Raw genomic sequence first — 26,907 nt, 5'->3', positions numbered from 1 at the left:
TTTTTCATCATCTTTTGTCTGTTCATTAAATGTTCCTGTGTGTGACAAATCATTAAAAAAAATACAAGTAGTCTGTGTAGTCTCTTAACTACTATTAACTCAAAAAACTGGTATGAACTGTAGAATTGTTCAAAATGCTGATTAAAAGTTTTAGATGGAGTATTTTATATTACCAATGTAAAATATTGAATGTCAAGTATAGTGGTTGACCTATATATCGCCAAAGCCGATATTTTGGCAGATATTTGGCTTTTTTCAAATATCGGCATCGGCCAGTAAGTTTTTGTATTTGGGCGATGTGTTTGAGGTGCAAAATATATATCGCCAAGTGCAAAACATCAAAATATATATCACCAAGGCCAATATATCGGCTGATATTTGGCATTTTTCAAATATTAGCGTCGATGTGTTCAAGTTTAATTTTGACAGTGCACCAGATTTTAATTTGACGGAGTTGAGAACGGCAGTGCATGAGTGCTGCATGTAAAATGAGTGCTACCTGGACTTTAGTAAAAAAAAATAATATGATTCTCAATGCACACAAACTTTCAAGATTTTCCAAGACTTCACTACATTTATATTTAGGAATTACTCGTAGCATTATAGCATTAATAGTACAATAGAATGATTTATTCCTCCGCAGGGTGGAAAGTGTTAATCGTTTATTGACTCCAAGTGAAATGATTTCTCTTGTCTCTCCAAGTGAAATGATTTCTCTTTTCTTGTCATTCATTGGCATTCCTTATTGGAGTGTTATGAAATAGCATTTTTCCTTATGCCAAACCAGACTTGACCTTTAACCTCTGAGTTTCAGGCTCAGCAGAGGATGACCTGATCCTGGAGGTGGTGATCATGATCGGTACGGTGTCAATGGACGATTCCTGTGCCGTCATGCTGGCTAAGTCTGGCATTATTCCTGCTCTAATTGAGCTGCTAAATGGTAAGCACGCTGCAAACACTTTCACACATTTATTAGCATTAAGCCAGAGCATGAGTGCTTAAAGAAACAAACAGATCTCCAAAAACCTCTCGACACAAAATCTTTTTCATTATCGCTAACCTAAATTCCAGAGAAAAAGATCAGTGCTGTTTAGATTTCTACTTTAGTTTGGCTGAATCGCAACAGCTGCCCCCCTGCTTTGCATGTCTGTAGCCGCTCAATACCAAATTTGGCATGCTTTATCTTCCCTAATGTGATCTGATGAAATGAGTTTTGAAGAGTTTATTTAGACTAAACTAATATTAAATTAGAATAAATAAACAGCCCATGGCTGCGTGGGCCACATGCTTTGTGCATTATGTGCTGGGAAGTGACAGTGTTTTCAGGAACAGGAAAGCACCAGGTTCATGGCATGCATCAGATTTGCTGGTTCTGCTCAATGTGAGCCCTCATTTCAATACATGCCTGATGGCGGGGCTCTTCCTTGCCATAAAAAGAATAAATGTTTAGGAGCCAAGAAGGTGGAGGGCCAAACTAGCGACCGTCCCAACATATACAGCTCCTCTCAAAGAGAAAAAGGAAAGATACTTGACAACTTTTTCCCCCACTCCAGACACAGTGGTTTCCATTACATGAAATTCAACATCTGAAATGTTTTTGCACTACATGCAATATAATATTTTATAACTTTGATCACAACAATGCAGTAACAAATCTAATTTTTTTCCTCATGATAGGCATTATTTGGCGACGCCACATAGACAGATGCTTGGGTATTGTTTTATTTATACATAACATTTCAGCACTTATGTTCGTATACTCATTCACCGGCTCTTTCTCATCTGAAGAGGCGCTGACATGTTCTCTGTGATGTTATTTGTAGCTTGTGCAAAGCTTGTGCAGCTCCTTGCTGTAGCGGTATTCGGTTTCTGGTCCCATGGAGCAGCTAGCCTCTTTGCTATCATTCTTCTGAAAGAATTTCCATCCCAGGGGACGAGAGCGTTCTGAGCCAGATCGAAATTGAAATAAAGGCTTTTATTAAACGGGGCAGCTACAACCGCACAGTCCTCCATAGGAGCTTTCTGTATCATTTCAGAGGAGAAGTTGATACTTTCGCCAAATGGCGGCTTCTCACGAGAGCCTTCATACATAAACATGATCCACCGGAGGAGGTTTTGAACGTCAGCTCGCATGAACAGGCTCCATCGGATAGGAAATGCCTGCGCAGCTGCACTGGAGTGTGCGTTTTGTTGGTTTGCTGTATCACATTTCTGCTTAATGCTGACGTGCAGATGTTCTCGTGATGAGGAAACGATTATGCTTCCATATAATAATATATGTCCGTGAGGAAATATTTTCGGTCCAATTCTACTTTATATGAAGCAAAATGTTTGATTTTGTGATGCCAAAGTAATTTTCTTCATCTGCTTGTGTTGCTGTTACCAGCCCAACAGGAAGACGATGAATTTGTGTGTCAGATCATCTACGTCTTCTACCAGATGGTCTTCCACCAGGCCACCAGAGATGTCATCATTAAGGACACTCGTATCCTAACTAAAATAAATTGGTTTTCTGTGTATGTTTATCTGGGCAGATGTTTTGTGATTGGTCTTTGACGGCTGTTTGGCCTGTGTTCACTGGTGCTTTGATACTTTTGGGTTATTCAGTTTTGAATATTGCAGATATGTGTGTTTAAATTAGTGTTCCTGTAGCTCAATTGGGGGTTCGATTCCCCGGGAACACCAGATATGTGAAAATTGATACCCTGAATGCACTGTAAGTCGCTTTGGATAAAAGTGTCTGCTAAATGCACTAATTTAATTTAATTTAATGTGTAAGAATACATAATTATTTTCAAATCCAAAAAGGAGAAGAATGTTAAAAAAGCAAGTTTGACTGCGCTGTAAAAAGTGGTAGTTTGCAATTGTCACCCTATGGATCTGTTTATTCTATTGATTCAGACATATTGAATAACATTTTTGATGTTACACTGTGTAGCAATTTTTTTAAATTTCATGGCAAAACATTTTAGAGTACAGGCTAAAATCAGACTGCCAAAGACCAGACCAGTGGGACTCAAACCCAGACAAAGGCCATTATTATGTGGTTTTAAGAAGTCTAAAGACCAAGACCACAAAATGTAAGATTTCAGCTCCAATGTAAGATATTTGCCAGATTTGATTGTGATCATATGATGGCAAATTTACACTGAGCTGCTCACATCCTCATACTCCGTTGTTCTATTTAGTATTTAGTATAGTTTGTATGGCAAAGATGGCCAAAAAGGGTACTTCACTAAATTAAAGGTGCTGCATGTACGTTTTTGACTCTACTAAAGCATAAAAATACCATAATATGTTTGCAGATATTTAAGAAACATGCTAAGTTAACATACTTGTTTATCTTAAAAACAATGCTACAGTCAGTTATTCTCATTTTAAAATGTGTTTTCTGGGCCGGAATATCAGTCTTTTTATTTTGGTTTGTGAAACCCACCCACTGACAGTTTACCCAATTGCATTTCAGTGACCTGGGTTGCCGCTTGGCGGAAAACACAGCGTATTTCATTTTATTTATCGTCAAGTACACTCATTCATGTTGGTGTTGTCAATCTGGCAACCTGCGTGTGCGTCAAGTCTGAGAAGGAGGGGCCGGGTGGAAAAAAAAAAAAAACCCTCCAGTATTCAATACCTAGTTCAACTTCAATACCTAGTTCAACCACTCGGTATCAATCCTACATACAGCACCTTTAATAAAACGCAATACTAACTATTTATAATATTCTCAAATAATAATATGGCCACTTAAGAGCTCTTACTAAATATTTATGAACAAAGAGTGAGCACTAGTAATCATGGTTATAATAAAATAAAATAATAATTATGGTAATTGGACTATGAACTCCTTAACAGTAATTCAAAGAGGCCCCAGTCTACCTCATTGACCTTATGCATGACAAAAATGTGGAGATCCGGCAGGTTTGTGACAACACTCTGGACATCATTGCTGTAAGTATTCACAAACAACCCCACTGCATATGTGCCCACAAATCCAAATCAGACTTCTGTGTGTGTTTTTGCTGACCATGTATGCTGACATTAGATAGCATAATTGGTGGTGAACTCTTGAGAGGCAGGTTTGTTTGGGGAAGTGTTTCATTCACTTTATTAGCCTGCTCGTTAAGCCTCGGCCACATCAAAGCATGCGTGTGGCATCTGGTTTTTATCTGTGGTGACAGAGAAAGCGCAGATGTATAGCTCTGGCTCTGCAGACTTTGACAGTTTTGTAGATTAACTCATATTCTTTATTTTTATAGTCGACTAGATATTATACTGTCTAGAAGTCACTTAGGCATTGATGTGTAGTTGCAAATATAGTTTGTAGAATTTCTAAAGTGGACTATTGAAATAAAGAGTACCCAATTAAATTTGCATTGTTCCTGAAGATAGAATTATTTACAAAGATAATAGGAACTAATCAGTTAATTAAGCTTGATGACACTATGCAATATGTAAACTTCATAAAAGTGTAACTGATTAATTTGACATTAAAAGCCATTAAAACTGCTTAAACATCAAGATACTTCTACAATCAGTAATCACTTACAGTATTGTTCAAAATAATAGCAGTACAATGTGACTAACCAGAATAATCAAGGTTTTTCGTATATTTTTTTATTGCTACGTGGCAAACAAGTTACCAGTAGGTTCAGTAGATTCTCAGAAAACAAATGAGACCCAGCATTCATGATATGCACGCTCTTAAGGCTGTGCAATTGGGCAATTAGTTGAATTAGTTGAAAGGGGTGTGTTCAAAAAAATAGCAGTGTGGCATTCAATCACTGAGGTCATCGATTTTGTGAAGAAACAGGTGTGAATCAGGTGGCCCCTATTTAAGGATGAAGCCAACACTTGTTGAACATGCATTTGAAAGCTGAGGAAAATGGGTCGTTCAAGACATTGTTCAGAAGAACAGCGTACTTTGATTAAAAAGTTGATTAGAGAGGGGAAAACCTATAAAGAGGTGCAAAAAATGATAGGCTGTTCAGCTAAAATGATCTCCAATGCCTTAAAATGGAGAGCAAAACCAGAGAGACGTGGAAGAAAACGGAAGACAACCATCAAAATGGATAGAAGAATAACCAGAATGGCAAAGGCTCAGCCAATGATCACCTCCAGGATGATCAAAGACAGTCTGGAGTTACCTGTAAGTACTGTGACAGTTAGAAGACGTCTGTGTGAAGCTAATCTATTTTCAAGAATCCCCCGCAAAGTCCCTCTGTTAAAAAAAAGGCATGTGCAGAAGAGGGTACAATTTGCCAAAGAACACATCAACTGGCCTAAAGAGAAATGGAGGAACATTTTGTGGACTGATGAGAGTAAAATTGTTCTTTTTGGGTCCAAGGGCCACAGGCAGTTTGTGAGACGACCCCCAAACTCTGAATTCAAGCCACAGTACACAGTGAAGACAGTGAAGCATGGAGGTGCAAGCATCATGATATGGGCATGTTTCTCCTACTATGGTGTTGGGCCTGTTTATCGCATACCAGGGATCATGGATCAGTTTGCATATGTTAAAATACTTGAAGAGGTCATGTTGCCCTATGCTGAAGAGGACATGCCCTTGAAATGGTTGTTTCAACAAGACAATGACCCAAAACACACTAGTAAACGGGCAAAGTCTTGGTTCCAAACCAACAAAATTAATGTTATGGAGTGGCCAGCCCAATCTCCAGACCTTAATCCAATTGAGAACTTGTGGGGTGATATCAAAAATGCTGTTTCTGAAGCAAAACCAAGAAATGTGAATGAATTGTGGAATGTTGTTAAAGAATCATGGAGTGGAATAACAGCTGAGAGGTGCCACAAGTTGGTTGACTCCATGCCACACAGATGTCAAGCAGTTTTAAAAAACTGTGGTCATACAACTAAATATTAGTTTAGTGATTCACAGGATTGCTAAATCCCAGAAAAAAAAAATGTTTGTACAAAATAGTTTTGAGTTTGTACAGTCAAAGGTAGACACTGCTATTTTTTTGAACACACCCCTTTCAACTAATTGCCCAATTGCACAGCCTTAAGAGCGTGCTTATCATGAATGCTGGGTCTTGTTTGTTTTCTGAGAATCTACTGAACCTACTGGTAACTTGTTTGCCACGTAGCAATAAAAAATATACTAAAAACCTTGATTATTCTGGTTAGTCACATTGTACTGCTATTATTTTGAACAATACTGTATTGTTGACAAATACAAAACAACAACCCTTAAGATAAAGTGATAAACCAGGCTGGAACAAACTTAAAGGGATAGTTCTCCCAAAGGTGAAACTTCTGTCATCATTTACTCACTCCAAAGTTGTTCCAAACCTGTATGACATTATTTCTTCTGTAGAACGCAAAACAAGATATTTTGAAGAACGTTTGTAACCCAACAGTTTTGGCCATTAATGAATAAAAACACTCTAACATTTCACAGAAGAAAGTAAGTCATACTGGCGAGTAACTGATGATAGAATGTTCATTTTTGGGTGAGCAATTCCTCTAAAATTGTGGGTGCAGGTCTGTGTGAGTGTGTACTCTCACTGGCCCTCTGGGCTTTGCATCAGGCTCCTAGCCCCGGGCCCCTGCGTAGCTCTGTGCTGCTGTGTCCACATGATGAATGGACAGAGCAGAGAAAAGAGAAGCAGGGCTTATTTACTTTAGGTTCTGCCACAGGGGGCCTCGGCTGATTAATCCATATTTTCATTCAGCGGAGCAGGCGGCGGCAGGACGCCTCTGTGGGCCTTTAGACGCTGGGACAGAGAGCTGGTCTTGAGCTCTGAGCTCCAGCAGCCCCCCTCCTGCACCCTGTGCCTACCCATACAGAACTAAACAAAAAAAACTCAACCTCAGTTAGTATGGGTATTTTAAATGTTAAATACTTTGTCTTAGAAGAGATGGTTTAACGTTATAATCGTTATTTATGGGATGAGCTTTGTGCAAAGGATGTTAGACACCCTTCCCTGCTGCTCTGTGAGAGAGTAACAGATTAATTCATTTTCTTCATCATTTGGTATAGTTTAAGCATTTAAAACAACTAATTTTCTTAAAGGCATAGTTCACCCAAGAATAAATATTTATGCAAATTCATCATTTATGTTCTCCTTAACTCCAAACCTTAATGAATTTCTTTTTTCATTTTTCAAGTTTAATTTCAATTCACTTTTCTACGAAGTTCTAAGCGGCCATGCATTATTATTTTTCCTTCGTGTTTTCTCATTATCACGACTTAATTTTCTCGAGATCTCGACATAATGAGAGTTGCTTTCTCATTATAACGGCTAAATGTACTTGTGATCTCGACATAACAAGAGTTGGTTTTCTCGTTATAATGACTTAATTTTCTCGTGATCTCGTCATAACAAAAGTTGCACAACTGTGCCAACAGGTGGCACTATAGACCTGAATATAACTTATGGGGTGTTGTATACTGTATATACACTTTAATGTACATATTTGGGATAAAATAGGACCTTCCTCGTGATCGCTAAACAATAAGTAGATTTACTTCATTTTATAATCTTTTACATTTCTTTCTGCACACACACATACACATGAACACTCTTTTCAAACAGAAGCTTGTAACACACATTATACCAGTCACAACATATAATAAATACAAAAAATTACAAATTATATATAATTTTATTTAAAATAAAGGGACAATTAAAATTGAGTTGAATCCAAGCAGCTTTAAAAGATCTTAGAATAGTTCTGCATCCTTCTGAAGGTGCTCCGTCTGTGTTTGCAGTGTTGCTTTGACGATTTAAACATGTTTATTACACAAACAAAATGTTTAGCATACTGTCTCTGGAAATATTAACAGTTATTGATCAGCCTTTATGTATTGTAGATGTTATTACTAGGCAAAGCAAAATTTGCAGATATATCCATGACATATCCTACAGTAAGAGCACACATTTTTGTGTGACTGTAAGTTAAAAAACAACTCGTTATGTTAAGATCACAAGAAAATTAAGCCGTTGTAATGAATAAAACAACTCTTGTTGTTAAGATCACAAGAAAATTAAGTCGTTGTAATGAATAAAACAACTCTTGTTATGTCGAGATCACAAGAAATTAAGTTGTTATAATGAGAAAACAAGAAGAAAAAAATTCATGGCCGATTAGAACTACTATACTTTTCCATCCTAAAACGAGAGGTTTATTTTGGCCCCTTGGTGTTATAAATACTAAACAGTAATATAAAACTAAGCTAAACAGAAAATAGAAAAACCATCATAATATCATACCGTATTTTCTGGACTATAAGTCACACTTTTTTTCATAGTTTGGCTGGTCCTGCGACTTATAGTCAGGTGCGACTTATTTATCAAAATTAATTTGACATGAACCGAGAGAAATGAACCAAGAGAAAACATTACCATCTCCAGCCGTGAAAGGGAGAGCATAGAGCGCCCTCTCGCGGCTGTAGACGGTAATGTTTTCTCTTGGTGCTTGGTTCTAAATAAATGTGACTTATAGTCCAGTGTGACTTATATATGTTTTTTTCCTCGTCATGACGTATTTTTGGACTAAAGCGACTAATACTCAGATGTGACTTATAGTCCGAAAAATACGGTACATTGCAAAAAAAAATTGAGCGATCCCTTCAACTTATTTATATTGATGGTCATTTATATTTCATGTTAACTCTTGAACTCTTGACTCTTGAAAGCTGAATAAGCTCCTGGTCCCCAATTAGGAAACAATTATTATTATTATTGTTTTTTTTTAGCAAGGACTCATTAAATTGATCAAAAGTGCCTGTAAAGACATTTATAATGTTAAAAAAGATTTATATTTATGTTGTCAACATTGATAATAATAATAAATGTTTCTTGAGCACCAGATCAGCATATCAGAATGATTTCTGAAGGATCAAAACTAGAGTAATGACTGCAGAAAATTCAGTTTTGCCATCACGGGCAAAATAATATTACATAGGCACAATATTACTGCTTTTATTATATTTTTCAAATAAATGCACCCCTTTTGAGCACAAGAAAATTCTTTCAAAGACATAAAAAATCTTACCGACCCCAAACTTTTGAACAGTAGTGTATATGTGATTTGATTGATTTGAATTGTTTATGGACTTAAATAAGTGAGGACCAATTATGTAGTCACGCTTCTCTCAGAAGAGCACTAGTTCAGCACTGTTTCAGATTGAGGTAGACTGATGTAGACACTCTTGACATGCGTTGGCAAAGGAATCCAATAACACAAAATCAACTGATTCCCCATCTCGCCAAGAAGTGCAGGCCGAGCAGAAAGCGTGCGGCTGTGGGCGAGGTGTGTGTTGTGTGTGGCACTCCACCCAGTTTGTGGGCTCTGCACCTTTAATCACTGACTTCACTGGATTCAACCAGAGCTCTGTTTCCCCGTGGCACCATCAGCAGACACTGCCTATAGGGAAAACCCTGCTCAGACAGAAGCCCTCATTGTGGGATGAAATATATCTGCTGCGGAGGGTCCGGACGGTAAATGGCAGATTGCCAGACATGACGGTGTTTAGGACCCTCTCACTCAAATATTCACTGGAAATATCTTGTGGGGAGTTCAAGTAGAGCTGGCACTGAGATACAGAGTGGCAGTGCTTTTTTCTTTACAACGTGAAATTTGCACAGCTGTGTGGTATAATTTAAGTTAGAGGGTAGTAACACATCTCAGGCGAATAAATAGACATGTTTGTGTGTGTTCTGCGAAGGAGTATGATGAAGAGTGGGGGAAGAAGATCCAAAGCGAGAAGTTTCGCTGGCATAACTCGCAGTGGCTGGAGATGGTAGAAAGCAGACAGATGGAGGACGCCGAGCCCTACCTGTACGGAGACGATACGGACGCTCTGGAGCAGCCCGATCTCTTCTACAGCACTGGTTAGAAAACACACATACACCCCAAACACACTCATGGCTGAGACCACGAAAGAAAGTCCGCGTTCTCTTGTCTTCTAAGTTAACACAACTTGATTGATATCCTGTGCCACAACTTGACAGACACAGGAAGTTAAAAACCTTACATTTAGATTTCCAGATTTTTGCATGGGGATCGTGATGCTGTATACTGGCTTGATCGTCTGTACAGTTGGTGTCATCAAAGGCTTGTCGTAGTGAGAGGTTGTCAGGAAGATAAATGAGGAGAGCTGCTGGTGGAAGTGGCTCTGCTGGGTCTCTGTCTCGAATGTTAGTTTACTCTATAAACTCTCTCTCTGTGTGTGTGTGTGTGTGTGTGTGTGTGTGTGTGTGTGTGTGCGCAGATGGTATGATGGCCCCAGAGCCAGGCCTCAGTCCAGACTTCTACAGCCAGTTCCACTCTCAGAATGGAGACTTCAACGCCTGGTGAGTGAGCAGCTGTTACCCTCATCAGCATTCCCTTGCATTAAATACAATTGTAATAAAAACTCTTTATAATGTATTTTGTTACTTGATAGGGCTGGCAATTAAAATACATTTATTAACATGATATAAAAACGTTTAAATTAAGAAAATCCTAATACTAATTGTGTTGTGTGTGACCTATTTTGTTTCTCCTTGTGGAGTTAAAAGTCATTTAGAGTACTTTGTATTTCATTTTTTTAATCAAATGTTTTCTATAATTAATCTCAGTGAATTAACTTATTGAATTGACAGTACTAATAATTAATTATCTCAGTTATGACCAAAAACTGACAAATAAGAATAGTGCTATAGCAGTCTGAACTGAGAACTACCACATTAATTGTTAGGTTCATATCATGGAAACATATCAATAATTAATGATATCAAACGAATGATGTCACATCCATGAGCAAGTTAACATATGGCTTACATATTAATGTCTTATGACGGAGACACCCAATCATAATGGGGCTTATTTGTATAAAGAAGTCTTAAAGGTATACTTCATCTGAAAATCAAATTAATTTATACATTAATCACTTGTTCTCATGTCTTTTAAAACCTGCGTGACTTTCTTCTTTTTCTACTTTTGTGGAACACAGAAGAATGTTGGAAACAACATTGGAGCTCATTGACAAAAAAATTACATTTATTTACATTTCTCAAAATATCTTCTTTTATGTTGCACAAAAAAAAAGAAAGTCATACAAATTTGGAATGACATTTGGGTACTTAATAACAGGGTTTTCTTTTTTGGGTGAACTGACCCTGTAGAAAGGCTACAACTTTATTTCTATGGTTCAGAAAAATGGTCATGTAAAACTGATTATGAAGAAACCGTTCAGAAAACTGTGATTTAGAAAATTGGCCTTCAGGGGACAAAATGAAATATTTTTTCTGTCCTGGCATCTTCTAGGAAGTCTTTCTCAAGCTTGTTTTCTACAAGCCAGGCCATTTACATTCGCACATTTGCTCTCTTAGGCTGCAAATACCAACCAGTAGTTCATATTTTTTTAAGTCCCCTATGATGCATATGTTTTTTGTTCTTTTTGTTAAAGGTTATTCTTAAAAAAGACAGACTCCATAATAGCCATAAAAGAACACTTTTGCTAGAAAACATTGGCATATGGAACACAACTGATTTGTTCACAACATTGTCCCTTTCTCACGGATGCTTCCAGCGCTCTTACAAGTTATCTTCGTTTTCAAGGCATAATAACACAAACATTGAAAATGACGTGCCAATCTGTTTGTCGCACAGGCCCTACACCAGCAGTTCTCAAATCCAGTCCTCGCAACCCCCAGCTCTGCACATTTTGCATGCCTCTCTTTGTTAACACCTGAGCAGGGGAAATCTGTTGAAGTTTCCTTCACCTCTGAACATTCATTCACAGATTTGCACTGTGCAACCTCTTCACACACAGACAAGTGTGACATCATATACCTCTGTAAATAAATACTATTTCAATATATGTCTCTCACACTTCAGTGCACTTTAAATGGAACATATACTTTCACTAAGAACTGGAATCATGGCGGAATATCCTGTAAACATCTGAAGCGACAAGAAAGATATAAAAAATGTGCAGAGCAGGGGGGCGCGAGGACTGGAATTGAGAACCGCTGCCATAGAGCATCAGGCCATTGTTTTTCACTGTATTTGTGATCTCACACCCGTTTTGTTTTTGGGTCTTCATAAAACAGCGTTGTTAAATCTTCAACATTAAACATCTTTAGCTTTGTGATTTTCTTTTAATCGTTTGGACAGTATGATTAGAGCTGTTTAACAAAGCGCCAGGCAATATTCCTCTTGTCTGACGTTCTCTCTGTCAACGATACTCTTTTGGCCCAAAAATAAACTTGCCTTTCAAGTTCCATGCAGCCAAATATATCATCCACATTCCTCTACAAACACACACACACACATACATATGAGCACAGATGAAATAACATTTCACCTCTCCATCAAAACTAGTGCTAGTTGACTTTTTAAGTTTGCCAGAGAGCTGATCTGTGATGAAATAGATCCCCCACTTGTGTTCGATATGTAGCTCTTGTGGTCTAAACTTGCCCTAATAGTGTGTACTTGATGCGATCTGTTCCACTGGACGTGTTTATTATGCGCCGTGTGCTTTGTATGGAGAATGCGCTGCTCGTTGGCCTGTTTGTTTTGGCTGGGTGGGGATGTGGGCACTTCGCAGACTGACGTCTGGGGCGCTGAGTGCCGCTGGGCTGTCATGTGGGTGAGGATAGAAGCTGGGATCCAGATGGAGGGGCGAGTTCTCCAGCGGCTCTTTGTAAAGCGATACATTTCAAATATACACAGAGGGTTGGGGGGCAACATTAGGGTCCTGGGATGAATGGTTTAATTTGAGTGGGCAGCTCTGAGTGACAGAGGTTACCATAATAATCAAATAGAGTTTCAGTCTTTACTTAAGACGCTTGTGAAATGATGTGTGTGAACGTAGGCCTTTTTGGAGTGGTTTACTTCACGAGCCAACCTGAGAGACGGGTATTTAATTAACTTGAGATTCCCATGGTATACAGGTACTAAAATAGTACAGCCATATCAAAAATTTTGTACAGCCATATCAAAAATTTTGTTTATGGTTGTACGACATAAAAAAGTTGTACGACATAATTTTATCAGTGCATGCCAAGCAGTGCAGTTCAGGCAGTGATGTACTGTACATAAGATTGTTTTGTAACACATTTAATGACGGTTTCATTCTTTAATTTATGTATAAATAAAAGTCATTAGCGTGCTTTGTGTGGTAGAAGTTAATTATGATCAAAACTAAGAAAATATGATGATCATCAGATGACAACAGAGACATTTTTGACATATTCTGTTGTTCAAAAGTTTGGGGTTAGCAAGATAAATGAGATATGTTTATTTATTTATTTTTTTTTTTTTTTGAAGAAAGTAATACTTTTTTTCAGCAAGAACACATTAAATTGATCAAAGTTGATATAAAAAACATTTATACTGTTACATAAAAAACCATTCATCAAAAAAATACTGGAAAAATGTGTCAGGGTTTCCATAAAAATATCGAGCAGCTCCACTGAAGTGGTTTCGAACAATTTATAATACGAATAAATAATGTTTCTTGAGCACCAAATCAGCATATTAGAATGATTTCTGAAGGATCATGTGACACTGGAGTCAAAAGAATACAAGATTATTCTGGACAAATCTCAAGCTTTGTATATGCGTGCTTCCTCCGAAGCCATTTCAAAATCACCCTTACGTCTAACAATTTCTGGATTTTAATATTTGGGAATTAATACTCCAAATTTGGAAGACCTCTTTAAAGCCAATTATGCCTGTTTAATCATGGAAATTTATCAGAATTTATCAGATTTGCCAGATCAGTGTTGTAATGTATGATTGAATAATGTAAAGTGTATGTGTAAAATATATATATATAATATAGAATGGTTTGGGATTTTTGTGGTGATTGTTCAAAATACAAATCCAGAACTGATGAAAGAGAAACGAGCAAGTATAAGATCACAATATATTTTGATAACTGTACACATTATTAAAGCACTGTGTCCTAGATCCTATTGATTCCCACCCCTAGAGATAGAGAATGAAGAGAGATGAGGTGCTGATTTGAGGTAAAACCGTGAGCGGGACACACTGTCTGCAGATGGGCTTCTTATGTCCCCCGAGGAAAACCAGTTCTCTGTGTGTGTCTTTTGTGTGCACGCAACATACTGACAAATCCGCCTTTATTCAAGCCGTGCGCGCTGCGTTGTGTGTCCCTATAAAGCCTTGGGGAGCTTGGACGAGAACGCAGGAGGAAAATAGAAAACAGGGATGTGGAGACGCAATCAGGCAAAGGAAGGGGAAGAAAGGGGGAGCTGTTGATTTGACACAGCCAAGGTAGGGCATGTAACCAGAGAAGTGACAGGAACGGGAGATCAAAGCACGGGCTGGAGAACAACTTGGGGAAAAAAGGAGGAGAAACGTCCTTTTATAAAAGAGCCGAGACCTGTTTCCTGTGCAAACACACTCTTCTGAGCTATGAAACAATGTCTGGTTAAAAGGGTCTTTTTTTATGGGCACCTTTGGCCGTTTCCCCTCCCAGAGCGTCAGGGCTGACCTGGCTCCCTATGAGCTGTCAATCCCATCCCCACTCAGATTTTATTGCCCTGTTTTGAAGCCCTGTGCAGAAAGAGGTGACAGGCTGCCTCATAATTGGACAGGAATGTGTTCGCCACGGATCACAGGCCAGGTCAGTCGTGGAGATAAATCGCAGAATAAATTCCCATTAATAATCATTTTCTTATCAGAATAGGGACATCGTGTCTTTTTCGGGTGTTCATATCATCTCGTAATTAATGAGGTGATAATACCGAGTTGAAGCGCGAAATGAACTCTTGATAACTCGCAGCTATAAATTCTCAGCGCAATAAAAGCTATCCCTCTGTAGATGATTATCCCAAACTCTGGGAGCCGTTATTTCTTGTTAAAGAACTTGATTTTAAGGAAAGGCCAAGTGCTGAGGTAAAATTTAGGTGTTGGAGTCAAAAACAGAGGCTCGGAGCACCTACAGGTGGCGCCGACCCGCACATGAATCCCTCTTAACCGCGCTTCAAATTCAGCCTGACAGATCTGGCAGACCAATAGGAAAAAGACATATTTTAGACAGCAGAGTGTGTGAGTCGGGGTGCTAAGAGGAGCTGTGTTTGATTACTGGGGGTCATATGAGGCTAAAAACAACACAATGTTGTGTGGGCACACAGGGGCAAAGCAAACAGCTCATAATTTAAAAGCTGTAGGCTTGAACCTGTTGGTTTAGAGGGAGGCAGACAGAGCCAACCGCCAATTTGTTTCTAGGACCACAGAACTCTGTGCCAGAACTTTGGCTCTATGTCACATCTCTACTGTTTAAATCTCACTTCTGCACTGTTAAATCTTCATTTGTTTCTTTGTTTTAATACTAATTCATCAGATTTACATGAATAATGTAATGAATATTTTGAATGTTCAATACATGCCACAATCAGTATTGTACACTGTCAATGGCTAATAATATGCAGTATGTTAAACTAGTATAAAGAGGTCATGCTTACACTGGCATGTGATGCCCACTGAATTGAAATATTAGCATTTGGCAGCCTTATGTGAGAGCATGCAGCGCAGACCATATTGTGCTATCGTGGACAGTAGGTAAATGTTTTAAGGAAGCTTGCCGTTTTCATTTTATACTCATAAATATTTGTCAGAATATTATAAATTAATGCTCCAACACAATATTCTTCAGCAGGAGATCACAGAACAAGAATCAACCAACAAAACCAATTGTTTGTTGACCCTTTTTTGTTTAATCTTAGCCAGTGCATTATTATATTCTTTGTGTTCACGTCTTATTTAAACATGTTAATGACTAATCGTTATTGGTGTCAGGTTATGAAATGTGTCCAGTTGCTAGGACCTCTACCATAGAAATTGATAAAGAAAAAAAAAAAATCGTAACATATGAGTATGTGAGGAAAAACTTTTTTCACATACTTTTTTCACTTTTTACAGACTTTTTTCAACAACAGCAAAAAAAATTTAAGCAATAATTGTTTGTACAGCAGTAGAAAATAATGATATATGCGTGTATAAAGGGTAGAAGGCCATCTAGTGCCTCTTAGAGGTAACATGTTAACAGTAACAGAGGTAACACGATCAACAGAATTTATGCTCAATTGACTCACGTTTTTCTTCAGCAATGGAGCCGACGGCCGTCCTGCCACTGCCTACGGCTTCCGTCCTGACGAGCCGTTCTTCCACGGCTACGGATCCACCAGATAGAGCTGCTGCATAACGCCATCTCACCGCTCTCTACAAGACCACTTTTATCTCCTTGAAAACGCTCAAACCCAGAAAATGTGAGCCCACCCTTGGATTTAAAGGCAGGTTTATTAGCGAGACCCTGTAAAATGCTTGGTGATGCTTAATAACTTTTACTTATTCGTTAACAAAAAGATCAGTAGTTCATGTACATTCAAATATGTAAAATGTTATTTTATATTCAAATGTTTATTTAAGTTATACATTGACTTTTCTCATGGTTTGAATGTATGCAAATATGTTGTTGGGCATTGTGTAATAATGCTTAACAGATTATTTGTGTACATTATATTATATCATGTATTATTATTTATGAAGTGCTGTAGTTCAGTTGACTTCATTTGGGTTTAAGATGTCTTAATCTTGCGATCTTAGAGAGACATAAAGGGTACCATTTAATTTGCTTCATGCTTCTACCAGTAAAACAACTGACTTACTAATAACTAAAGTTAGATTTTAGTTTCAAAATAGTCTTTTATTTAAATTTTTTTTTTTTAGGTTTTAGGGAGTGCACTTTAATAGTATACAGTATATTCATTGAACTGCAATGAATCTGTTCTCATCTTCATATTTACTAAATTACAATCAGCTAAATTGTTACAGATTGACCGATTCATCCTGTTCTCATTAACCAGAGTTGACTGCATAACTGCATTAACAGCTTCATAATGATGTAGCATCACTCACTTTATTCTCAATATCTTGCACTAATTGTCATGTATAACAAAACCATATACTGTGTCTGTTCTCTTATATAAGGCATTATTCCTCTCAAGAGATATTTATGAATTAACTACCTAATAATGTCCAGGGTTCATTGCTGTGAAAATGGTTGAGTCTTATAACACTTTAAGTACAGTGCTAAATGCTGCCTCTGGTACTATTTAATGCTGTTGTTTTAATTTGGTTATGTTTCTGATTGAGATGTAGCATGTTTGTTCAATTTTCAGTTGTATGTATAGAGTACTGTAATTTTAATTTATCACAGTGAATTCAGGACCGCTCTGTATTTCCAGACACAAAACGTGCCTCCTAACATCTTGGCCTTTGCTGCTATAATGATCCTGTGAGTTTGACAGATGAACTGCGAACAGAAGAAATAAAACAACGCACTGACGAGTTGTCTCCGTTTTGTGGAAATTTATTTAACAGACTCTTACTGTGATAATCATATGTACAAAGTCACTGTGTCTCATTGTCAGAAAATCTACAGCGTGGTACAAAATAATAGTTTAGTGATCAGCATAATCTCCTGTCATTTACTAAAAATAATACGTCGTCTGCACAACACATGAATAAATTAGTCAGTCCACCAAAACCACCAACATTTATGTACCAATCTAAAAATGTAGAGTTTCTATTTTTATTTTCACATTTAAAAAAACGTTTCAACATTAAAATTAAGTATTGAAAAAAACTGCAAGTATATATATATATATATATATATATATATATATATATATATATATATATATGTGTGTGTGTGTGTGTGTGTGTGTGTGTGTGTGTGTGTATGTATATAGTTTTTGTTAATATGTTATAAGATATAAAGTGTTACAAAATGGATTCTGTTTACATAGGCGCTTGGTTTCTATGCAAGTCAAATTATTTTGTAAAAATTCATAACAATCATATGTCAATATATAGATTACTACTGAAAACAGAAAATTGATGTGAAAAATGATGACTAAAAAAACTGAAAATAAATGGCAACACTTTAGTTGGTTTTGTTAGCACTGAATAGTTGATAAAAAGGCATCAGAACATCATTCAAACCGTTTTAAGGCTGGTTTTCAGCACAAGGTCTCACTACATCCTCGATCTCGATGACCTCCATGATGAGATCTCTGATACCCTGCACACTGTCGGCGCTCTCTTCCTGGGGATCCGGCTCGTTCTCCGGATCTGATGTTAAAGCAACAGCGCCCTCTACCAGACCCTCAGGAACCGGGTCCAGAGGAGGACAACCATCAACAGCCGGACTGTTTTGTGCTTCATCACTAGACGGCACTGCCTCACATGCCTTGATATCCTCAACAACGTGCTCATCACAAACACTGGCACCCACTGCACTGTCTTCAACACGTAAGTCTGGGAGGACTTCAGGTTGGACGATATGTACAGATTCCTCTTTGATAGGAGGACTTAGACTTTCACTTTCTTCATCCGCTTTCACATTTAGGGTTTCAGACGCGATAACAGGAGTTTCTTCAGCTGTTGAGCTGAGATAGACTGCTCGGTCTGTACTGACAGAGGATCCTTCTGTAACTTCATCCTTTGCTTTAGAAGGCGGCGTCTCTGGTTGTGAAGATGAATCTTCTGCAGATGAGATGGTTTCTGGTTTGGTTGAGGACACTTCAGTCACTGAGATCTCTGGAATGGGTGATGAATCATCAGGTAATGCTGGTTGAGTTGTTTCAGGAACATTTAAAGGTGATGTAGGTTCTGGAGAAGATGGTGTAATCTTCACTGTAGGAATGACTGTAGCATCGCGCGTCAGTTCACTGACGGATCCTCTGGATGGAGAGGTGATCTTCTGCTCTGCTTGTTGAGAGACTGGGACTGGGCTGGAGGGGGCCGAGAGGGGCGGCGTGCGGCTGTCAGCCAGACTGCTTTGACTAACACATTGCAGGTCAGTACTGTCAGCAAACAGGTTGTTCTTCTTCAGACTGGCTGCCTCCTTTACCACTGTACGGCAGAAATATTGAGGAACATGTTGGGATTTTAAAGTTATTCATATGTCTCAGACACTAAACACCGTTAAAACAATTTACCTTTGTTAACTTCATTATTCAAAAGGTTGAGCAGTATGTTCTCGTAGACATTCTCCACTTGAACAAAGTTTGTGTAATCAGCAAAGACGAACTGTTCAAAATTCTGAAGCTCCTGCAAAAAGAGAAATAAAAAATCAACAAATTATTTGGCATAAACACATCGCATCACAAACCCAAACGCGGACAGAATTCCGCATTACAGTAGCCTGAAAGAGTTTCCTGATAGTGTTTACAGTGCTGTAAAATGTTACTAATCGAGTCTGATTCCTGAATGATTGACTCTGATGAACTGCCTCTTTTTACTTTTTAGTGAATCAAACACATACACCTTGTTGAAAAAAAAACAGCATGTGCTGGTAAGGTACTGTATGTTTTTGAAGCATGGCTGCTGGTTTGAGCTGGTACTTAGCTGGTCCTCAACAACTAGCTCCTGCTCAGGATCAGCTCATGACCAGGTAAGGACCAGCTTAAACCAGCTCAGACCAGCAGCTATGCTTCAAAACATACCTAACTAGCATATGCTGTTTTTTTCAGTAGGGCAGTGCTGCCGGCAAAGTCCAGTGAACAAACGGCTAATGGGTCGGTTCTTCTTACTGAAATAAACACATAAAATATATATATATTTTTTAAATATTAATCTCTTATGGAACCCATTAATAGTTCATGAATTCACATGAATTAAAATCTTTTTTTTTAATTAAAATCAGAATTATTAAATACTTTAATAATCAAAATTTCCATTCCATTAATTTAATCAGAGAAACCTCTTGCAAGAATACCTCTACATAATGTATTCTGTTAAATGTTCCAAAGTAAAAAAAAAACCTTGCGTACAGTTTTGCAGACGGGCGCCAGGTTTCTCTTGATGGCTGGCAGAGTGATGTCAACCAGGGTTTCCTGGAAAATCTTCTTCCTTACTGTGCTGCTGTCATAGTCAAATTGCTAAAGTGGAAAGCAAAAGTTTTCATAATGATTGTCACATTTATTAGGATCATTCTACTGTCAAAACAGTGAACTGCTGTTTGTATACGCTTTGTAAATGTGGGCAAAGCCAACCTTGAGGACACGCAGCTTGGCTTTCTCCATGACTGAGGCCTGTTTGTCAGGTTTTTCCTTTAATGCAGACTGAAGCAGGAGCTCAAATGTGTACACGGCATTCTCCATCAACTAAAGAGAGTGGAAGAAATAAAAAGGCACGCCACAGTTCATTTATTTTCCCATGACCTGTAGAGGGAACCAGAGTTCATGACAAGATGAGGCAATGCTCTCCACTGACTTCTCCGCTGAGCAGCCTATATGACATATAGAATTCCAGAAAAGAAAAAGATTTATGCGATTACACTCGAGTCAGAAAGCCAGATGAAGTATTTCATTACACAAACATGAAACATCTAAAAGCCCCACCAAATCTACCAACGCCCAGTCACTCTAAAAGCTGCGGATGACGCCCACCTGCTGCATTTGACTCTGGGTGCCGTGAACCACTCGTGTGGAGTTGGAGAACTTGAAGCGGTTGCGAAGTTCCTGGAGCTGTTCCTTCAGGACGTTCACATGCTGGTAACAGTCCTCCATCCGGTCACGACCCACCTGCTGCAAAGCCTACGATTGGACAGGCATTGACTCATGAGAACTGGAGGGAGTCTGAGTTCAGATGATCGTTATTCCATGATCTAATCACGTCCAACACTTCACTCTGCTCCCAATGGAAAAAGTGACCTGATTCGCTTCGAGTGTTGTGCAATGAAGCCTTGGCTAAATGTTGAAATCAGCACACAAATATTTATTTCAAGCACTTGTGCCAAAATGTTGTGTGTTATAATGTTCTCATGTATTAGTAAATGCTCTCTTACGCTCTGAAGTTCCTCTGTGACTCCCCCCTGAGGGAAATCCTTGCAGAGTCGGGTCAGTTCGTCCTCCAGCAGCAGCCTCACGGCCTGGAAGCCTGCGCTGACCGGACCCATCAGCTCCTCCAGGATGGAGGTCAGGTATGGAGCCACGCTCTCCGAGCAGTATTTCACGGCTGGCTCTGATACTAGAGCTTAACACCAACAGAAAGATCAAGTCAAAATGGTGCAGATTTGGTATGTGTCACTCACTGCATTTACCTACATAAGAGTAGTCCAATATATTAATCAAAATCTGTAAGTGAGTGTCATGTAACCTGGTTGTCTCAGTGTAATTTAAGGCAGTACTCCAGCTGGAGGTTTATTTATATTGAGCTTTATACAATACAGACTCTGTCAAAGGCAACTTTACAGTGTTAAACAAGAAAATAGTGTCTCAATTATACAAACAAAATTCAATGTAAAGCAGCTAAAAAAATAATAGACAATAATAGACAAACAAGATTTCATCAAAGCAATGGTATGTTATGGAGTATTTTAGCAAAAGGTCTACTCATTTCATGAAATTGTAATATAGTTACCACTCATTAGCTTGGTTTAAACATTACTCATGACATCAAAAAGAATCAATAGCATATAAAGGAGAATATTATTCAGTAATATTGATAAATATTAAAGGAATAACGTTACTCCCCCTAAAGTGTGGGAGTTAATGTTTTTGGGGTTTTCATTATGAATGATAAAAAGAAAATAAGTAAAAAAGTACTCAAAAGTACACTGCAAAATATGATATATATATATATATATATATATATATATATATATATCTGTTTGATTATATTTAGAGATCTAATTTATTGCTATGATGGCAAATCTGAATTTTCAACAGTCATTTCTCTTCAGCGTCACATGATCCTTCAGAAATCATTTTACTATGCAGATGTCACACTTCAGAAGGAGACCTCGGGGAGACAGACAGACAGGCAGACAGCTTGGTGCGGAGGGGAGATATGCAGAGCAAACGGTGAGTAACTCAAGACTCTTTGAGAATGTCTGGAGTAAGTTAGTAATAGTAAAACATTTTTAAACGTAAAATTGTCAGATTTTCATAAGATTGGCTGTTCATTACTGATGTCAGTGCACATGCTCAATTAACTCAGGATCAAGCCTGAGTTGACAGAGAAAGCTGAAGATCAAATTGGACTGGTTTGATACTGTCAACTCAAAACTAATCCTGTAACCCTGAGTTTGTTAAGCCACCATCATGGTACAGGCCTGGTGAATTTGTGACAGCACAGTTGCTCCTCAAAACATTTAATATTATTATCAATTCTGAAAAAAGTTGTCCTGCTTCAAATATTTTTGTGGAAAGCATCATTATTTTTTCAGGGTTCTTTGGTAAATAAAAAGTTCAAATGAACAGCATTTATTTAAAATAGAAATCATTTGTAACATAAATGTCTTCGTTTTCATTTTCGATCAATTAAAAGCTTTAAAAAATATTGCTAAAAAAAGGATTAATTTATATAAAAAAATAATAATAATTAACCCCAAACTTTTGAATATAATACTTTTGCTGTATAGACTGTTTTGTTTATACCTTGCAGTTTAGTTTCCAGGAATGTTTGTGAGTTGATGATCTGGTCCATATCTGAGCGGATGAGCGCTTCCTGCTGTTTGGTGGCTTCTCTGCACTCATTTTTCAAACTCTCCAGTCCTTCTCGCAGTTGTTCATGCACAAGCTCGAATGCTGCTTCCACTGTCTAACCACACAAGAAAATAAATAGAAAACTCATTCACCCTAAATATGGCCATCATAAACCCACTTCATTATGAACACAGAGCTGCCTTTGTCTACGTGTTGCCTAAATGCTAAACATCCCTTTATAGAGCAGTGGCCTCTTCCAGCTGGCACAAGCCATGAAGGAGAATAATTTTTTATGGTATGAAACTTTTATTGTTTTGGATGGTGTGGGGGCCAGAAAAACAATGGATTTATTTAATAAATACAGATCAGTCCAGTTATCCAGAGTGGAGCAGTCAAAATGTTGCCCGGCAGTGACATTCAACACAAGAGTGTCAAAGTTCTAAGAATAGACGTGAGGAGCAGAGGCTGATCTCACTGACCACAAACCACACTCTCTTCCTCTCCGGCTTCTTTCCCTTCAGCTTGGGCAACAGCTCTGTCTGCAGTGAGGGCAGCAGCTCCTCCATCACCAGGTTAGCCAGCACCTGCAAACAGGAAGAGGGAGTCACTACTGGAGCCAATGATCCCAGACTGAGTCAAGACACAAGGCACCCACATGGCACAGACTCATGGAGGAAGAGCAGAAATAGTTGTAATGTCATAGCAATGAATCAGTCTGCAATGGACAGAATCAGCACACAGACGTGGCATTTGAGTCCTGTGTGGATACTGAGCTGTATTTATGGAGAATGACACGGAACAGAAGAATTGTTGAATAAAGTCATTATCATTGTTCTTCTGTCATTTATCATTGCGTGCACGCTTAAATCCACAGCAAAGCTCATATTTGTAAAACAGATCATTTGCGATTAATTGATTTTACATCTAAAACAGTGGCATGCATGTGTTTTCTGTGCTTACGGTTACGCTTACTATAAATCACACATATTTGAGAGATGATCGTAGAGATCAAATTTAGGATGCTTTCTGTGCAACATTTTATAAATGAGGACCAACAAGTATTCTCGTAGATTCTTAAAATTAAGGTTGAACCACTGATGTCACATGGACTATTTTAATGATGTCATTACTAACTTTCTGGGCCTTGAATGCAGTACTTGTGTTGCTGTCTCACAGGCTCAGAAAGCTCTCAGATTTCATCAAAAATATCTTAAAGTTTGTGTGTTCTGATGATGAATGAACGAAGGCTTTGGAATGATATGATGGTGAGTAATTAATGACAGAATTTCCATATTTGGTTAAACTAACCCTTTAATATTTTTTTAATGGTGGCGTATGATATCATAATTCATTTATATAACAGGGTGTCATTTATTTATTTGTTAAGCAGATGTACAATAAGTACATTGTTTTAGTCCTCATTACTTTGCCAGGGTTTGTGATGGTGACTGATTGTAAAAATAGCTTATTTTACATGTCTGTTTTCAGTTCCCTTACACAACAACACCTTGTCTGCCAAATTAGGGCTCAAAATGGGATTTAACAATAGCTGGAGGAAGGCAGAGGTGTTTCCTTAAGTGGCTACAGGACATCCTGTGAAAGACCCTGCTGTGATCTCCAGATTTCATCAAAAAACAGGAACTGGTATGAATTTTTGCAAGGAACAACATATCAATAATAGTTTGCGGTGCTTGCTAAGGCAGTTATGCATGAGTTTTGTGAAACTTCTTGAGGGAACACAAAAGTCTGGCAAGGGAACACAAATGTTTTGCAATTGCATGCTAAATCAATGTGACATGGTATTAAAATCAGAGATAGGAGGGGGGAAAAAACACTGCTTTTGTGTTCACAAAACGTTTGTGTTCACTAACACAAGTTTTGCGCTCCTCTGAGAAAATTGATTGACTTTAGTGATTTTTGGGGGGAATACAAAAGTTTGTGAGCAAAGGTAGTTCTTAAATATACTGTTTAAAATATAGAATTATTCATTTAGATAATACTACCTATATCTATCACATTTACATGCTCTTGTAAACATCGAAAAAACTGGATTTACAAAAACAGTCCTTTTAAAATAGAAGCATACTTCTAAAACTTTGTCAAGCATGGAATGAAGGTCCATTGAGCCACAAATGGGATGTTTACAGCATGATACCTAAATTCCTAAATCACTGACCGGCAGCTCTGTCCACACTCAGTCAGTGACCACACAATGATGACTGCTTTAATCACAGCACATTCATCAGGCTACTACTCATCTCTGTGGTCACTACATCATGACTCATCTGATTCATTCAAAAGAAGTGGACACTGCTTTTCTGGAAACTCATTCAAAACACACTTGTGAGTAATATGGAGACCAGGAATCCCACCTGACAGTCAGTGCCCACCAGCATATCCCATGATTCATAGTGTCCCTTCTCCTGCCTGTAGAAGTGAATGGCCTTTAGGAAAGCCTGCACCTCACATTCCATACTCTTCAGATAATCTGCAGAGACATAAGATTTCAGATGAATCGATTGTGTAATATAGAATCATGTGGGCAACTTCTCTTTTCTGGTTCCAGAAAAGGGGAAAAGACCAAGACACAGAAATGACTTGGAAATACAAAGTGTGATCAAAGGCTTTTGTGTCTAACTTAAATGAGAGAAAAACCTCACCTTAAATGTCTTGTACACTTAAACAAGGAAAAAATAAACAATGTAACATTAAGTAAATAGAGTAGCAACTAAACAAGTAACTAACTAAATGTCTCAACACTACTAATGCAAATACATTTTCAGTAATCTCACATATTAAATATATATATATATATATATATATATATATATATATATATATATATATATGTGATTGTTAAATAAAGTTAATATTATACTAAATAGCCGATGCTATTTCTTACTTAAACAGTCATTTCAGCTGTATTTATCCATTACACAAACATAACCATAATCAAGTTTCTTGATTTATGCATAATAAATCAATAGTTTTAAATGATTATACAAATTATTATATAATTATTGTTAGATTTTTTGTTTTAAATATTGTCCTCCTTAATAGCTTCGTCTACTCATCAACTTTTTGTTTGTAGCTTCTAAACTAATTTCAAAAGACTACCCTTTCAAAAAGACATTTATTAAAGTGTGCTATTATTATTCTTATTTTTAACTAGAAAATAATAATAATATATTTTCATTCTACTTTTAAAATAAAGTTGTCACGGTAGGAAATCCAGTGTTTCCTCCGTGTCATGTTTTGTGGTTGTTTTTGTACTTATGTTGTCTCCATGTGCTCGTTTAGTTGATTGTCATCACCTGGGTGTTGATTGTCTCGCTCCAGCTGATCTTCATCACACCTCAGCTACTTATACTCACCTCGCTCTCTCTCTGTTGTCAGATCCTCTCTCATGTCTCCGTGTCCTAGTTGGATTACCGTCTTCCGTGTTCGTGTGCTGGATTGGGTTCGTGTTGTCGTCCTCGTGTCAGTGTTCCGGTCTGTTCCTGGTTTCATCCATTGACCTCCTTCACCTGCACCATCGACTTCACCATCCAGCTCTTCTCACGCCACCGTAGACCTTCCTTGCCATTGCCAACATTCTGGACTCTCTTTCTAATAAACATCATCTAATTGCCTGCAATTGCTTCCTCCTCTTTTACCTGTCGTTACAGTAGGATCTGACCATCATGGAAGCAGCAGGCGATCGCTCCCCATCTCATCTGGAGGAATTTCTGCAGAGAGCCGTGGGTCGTATGGATCGCCAAGACAAGGCGATAAATGAGATGGGTCGAGCCTTCCAAGCAATGGTGACGAAGGTGTCCGAGCTCGCTCTCCAGACTCAACACCAACAACAACAGCCACCCGCTGCGCCTCCCACGCCACCCACACCGCCGATCGTCTCCGGGGGTATTTCCCAGCCCGAACCACGCCTCCCCATCCCTGAGAAATATGCGGGTGAGCCAGAGTTTTGTCGATCATTCCTGTCTCATTGTTCTCTGCACTTCGCCATGCAGCCCCGCACGTTCTACACCGAGGAAATGAAGGTGGCATTCGTCTTGTCACTACTGACGGGAAGGGCTGCCCTCTGGGGGACAGCGGTGTGGGAGAATCAAGACAGCTGCTGTGCCTCGTTCCACGCCCTTTCGGAGGAGATGAGACGGGTCTTCGACCGCTCCGTCGCCGGGAGGGAAGCGGCTAGACTTCTCACGGACCTACGTCAAGAGGACAGGTCCGTATCCGATTACTCGATTGAGTTCCGCACCCTGGCGGCGGAGTGTAAGTGGAACGAAGAGGCGCAGTGGGATCACTTCCTGCATGGGTTGGCTGACCGCATCCAACAGGAGATCCGCGCCGTCGAGCTCCCCACTTCTCTCAATAGCCTGATTGATCTCTCCATCAGAGTTGACAACCGACTCGATCAAGCCGCCAGACGGAG

General features: G+C 38.5%; 2 protein-coding genes across 3 annotated transcripts in view; one reads left to right on the top strand and one right to left on the bottom strand.

Annotated features, from left to right (window-relative positions):
- Nucleotides 1–17,326, top strand: part of kifap3b (kinesin-associated protein 3b) — a 34,080-nt gene extending 16,754 nt beyond the window's left edge. The window contains exons 15-20 of one of the 2 annotated variants that reach the window (XM_026206479.1): nucleotides 815–940; nucleotides 2,387–2,485; nucleotides 3,863–3,948; nucleotides 9,689–9,854; nucleotides 10,235–10,316; nucleotides 16,086–17,326. In XM_026206479.1, the coding sequence (XP_026062264.1) occupies nucleotides 815–940; nucleotides 2,387–2,485; nucleotides 3,863–3,948; nucleotides 9,689–9,854; nucleotides 10,235–10,316; nucleotides 16,086–16,170 (644 nt within the window). In that variant the 3' untranslated portion in view covers nucleotides 16,171–17,326. The remainder of the gene's footprint in view (nucleotides 1–814; nucleotides 941–2,386; nucleotides 2,486–3,862; nucleotides 3,949–9,688; nucleotides 9,855–10,234; nucleotides 10,317–16,085) is intronic. The other variant, XM_026206481.1, reaches the window with a different exon arrangement.
- Nucleotides 17,327–17,334: 8 nt separating this feature from the next.
- The window catches only part of LOC113045812 (protein Niban-like), a 30,049-nt gene continuing 20,476 nt past the window's right edge, over nucleotides 17,335–26,907 (bottom strand). The window contains exons 6-14 of the mRNA XM_026206478.1: nucleotides 24,848–24,963; nucleotides 22,955–23,059; nucleotides 22,428–22,590; nucleotides 20,834–21,021; nucleotides 20,436–20,582; nucleotides 20,040–20,150; nucleotides 19,818–19,925; nucleotides 18,984–19,095; nucleotides 17,335–18,897 (exon numbers count right to left, since the gene is read on the bottom strand). Of these exons, the coding sequence (XP_026062263.1) occupies nucleotides 17,990–18,897; nucleotides 18,984–19,095; nucleotides 19,818–19,925; nucleotides 20,040–20,150; nucleotides 20,436–20,582; nucleotides 20,834–21,021; nucleotides 22,428–22,590; nucleotides 22,955–23,059; nucleotides 24,848–24,963 (1,958 nt within the window). The 3' untranslated portion in view covers nucleotides 17,335–17,989. The remainder of the gene's footprint in view (nucleotides 18,898–18,983; nucleotides 19,096–19,817; nucleotides 19,926–20,039; nucleotides 20,151–20,435; nucleotides 20,583–20,833; nucleotides 21,022–22,427; nucleotides 22,591–22,954; nucleotides 23,060–24,847; nucleotides 24,964–26,907) is intronic.

The sequence above is a fragment of the Carassius auratus genome, chromosome 27 (assembly GCF_003368295.1).
Source record: "Carassius auratus strain Wakin chromosome 27, ASM336829v1, whole genome shotgun sequence".
NCBI lineage: Eukaryota > Metazoa > Chordata > Actinopteri > Cypriniformes > Cyprinidae > Carassius > Carassius auratus.
Note: the sequence above shows the minus strand (reverse complement) of the source record. Positions and strands in the feature narration are given on the sequence as shown.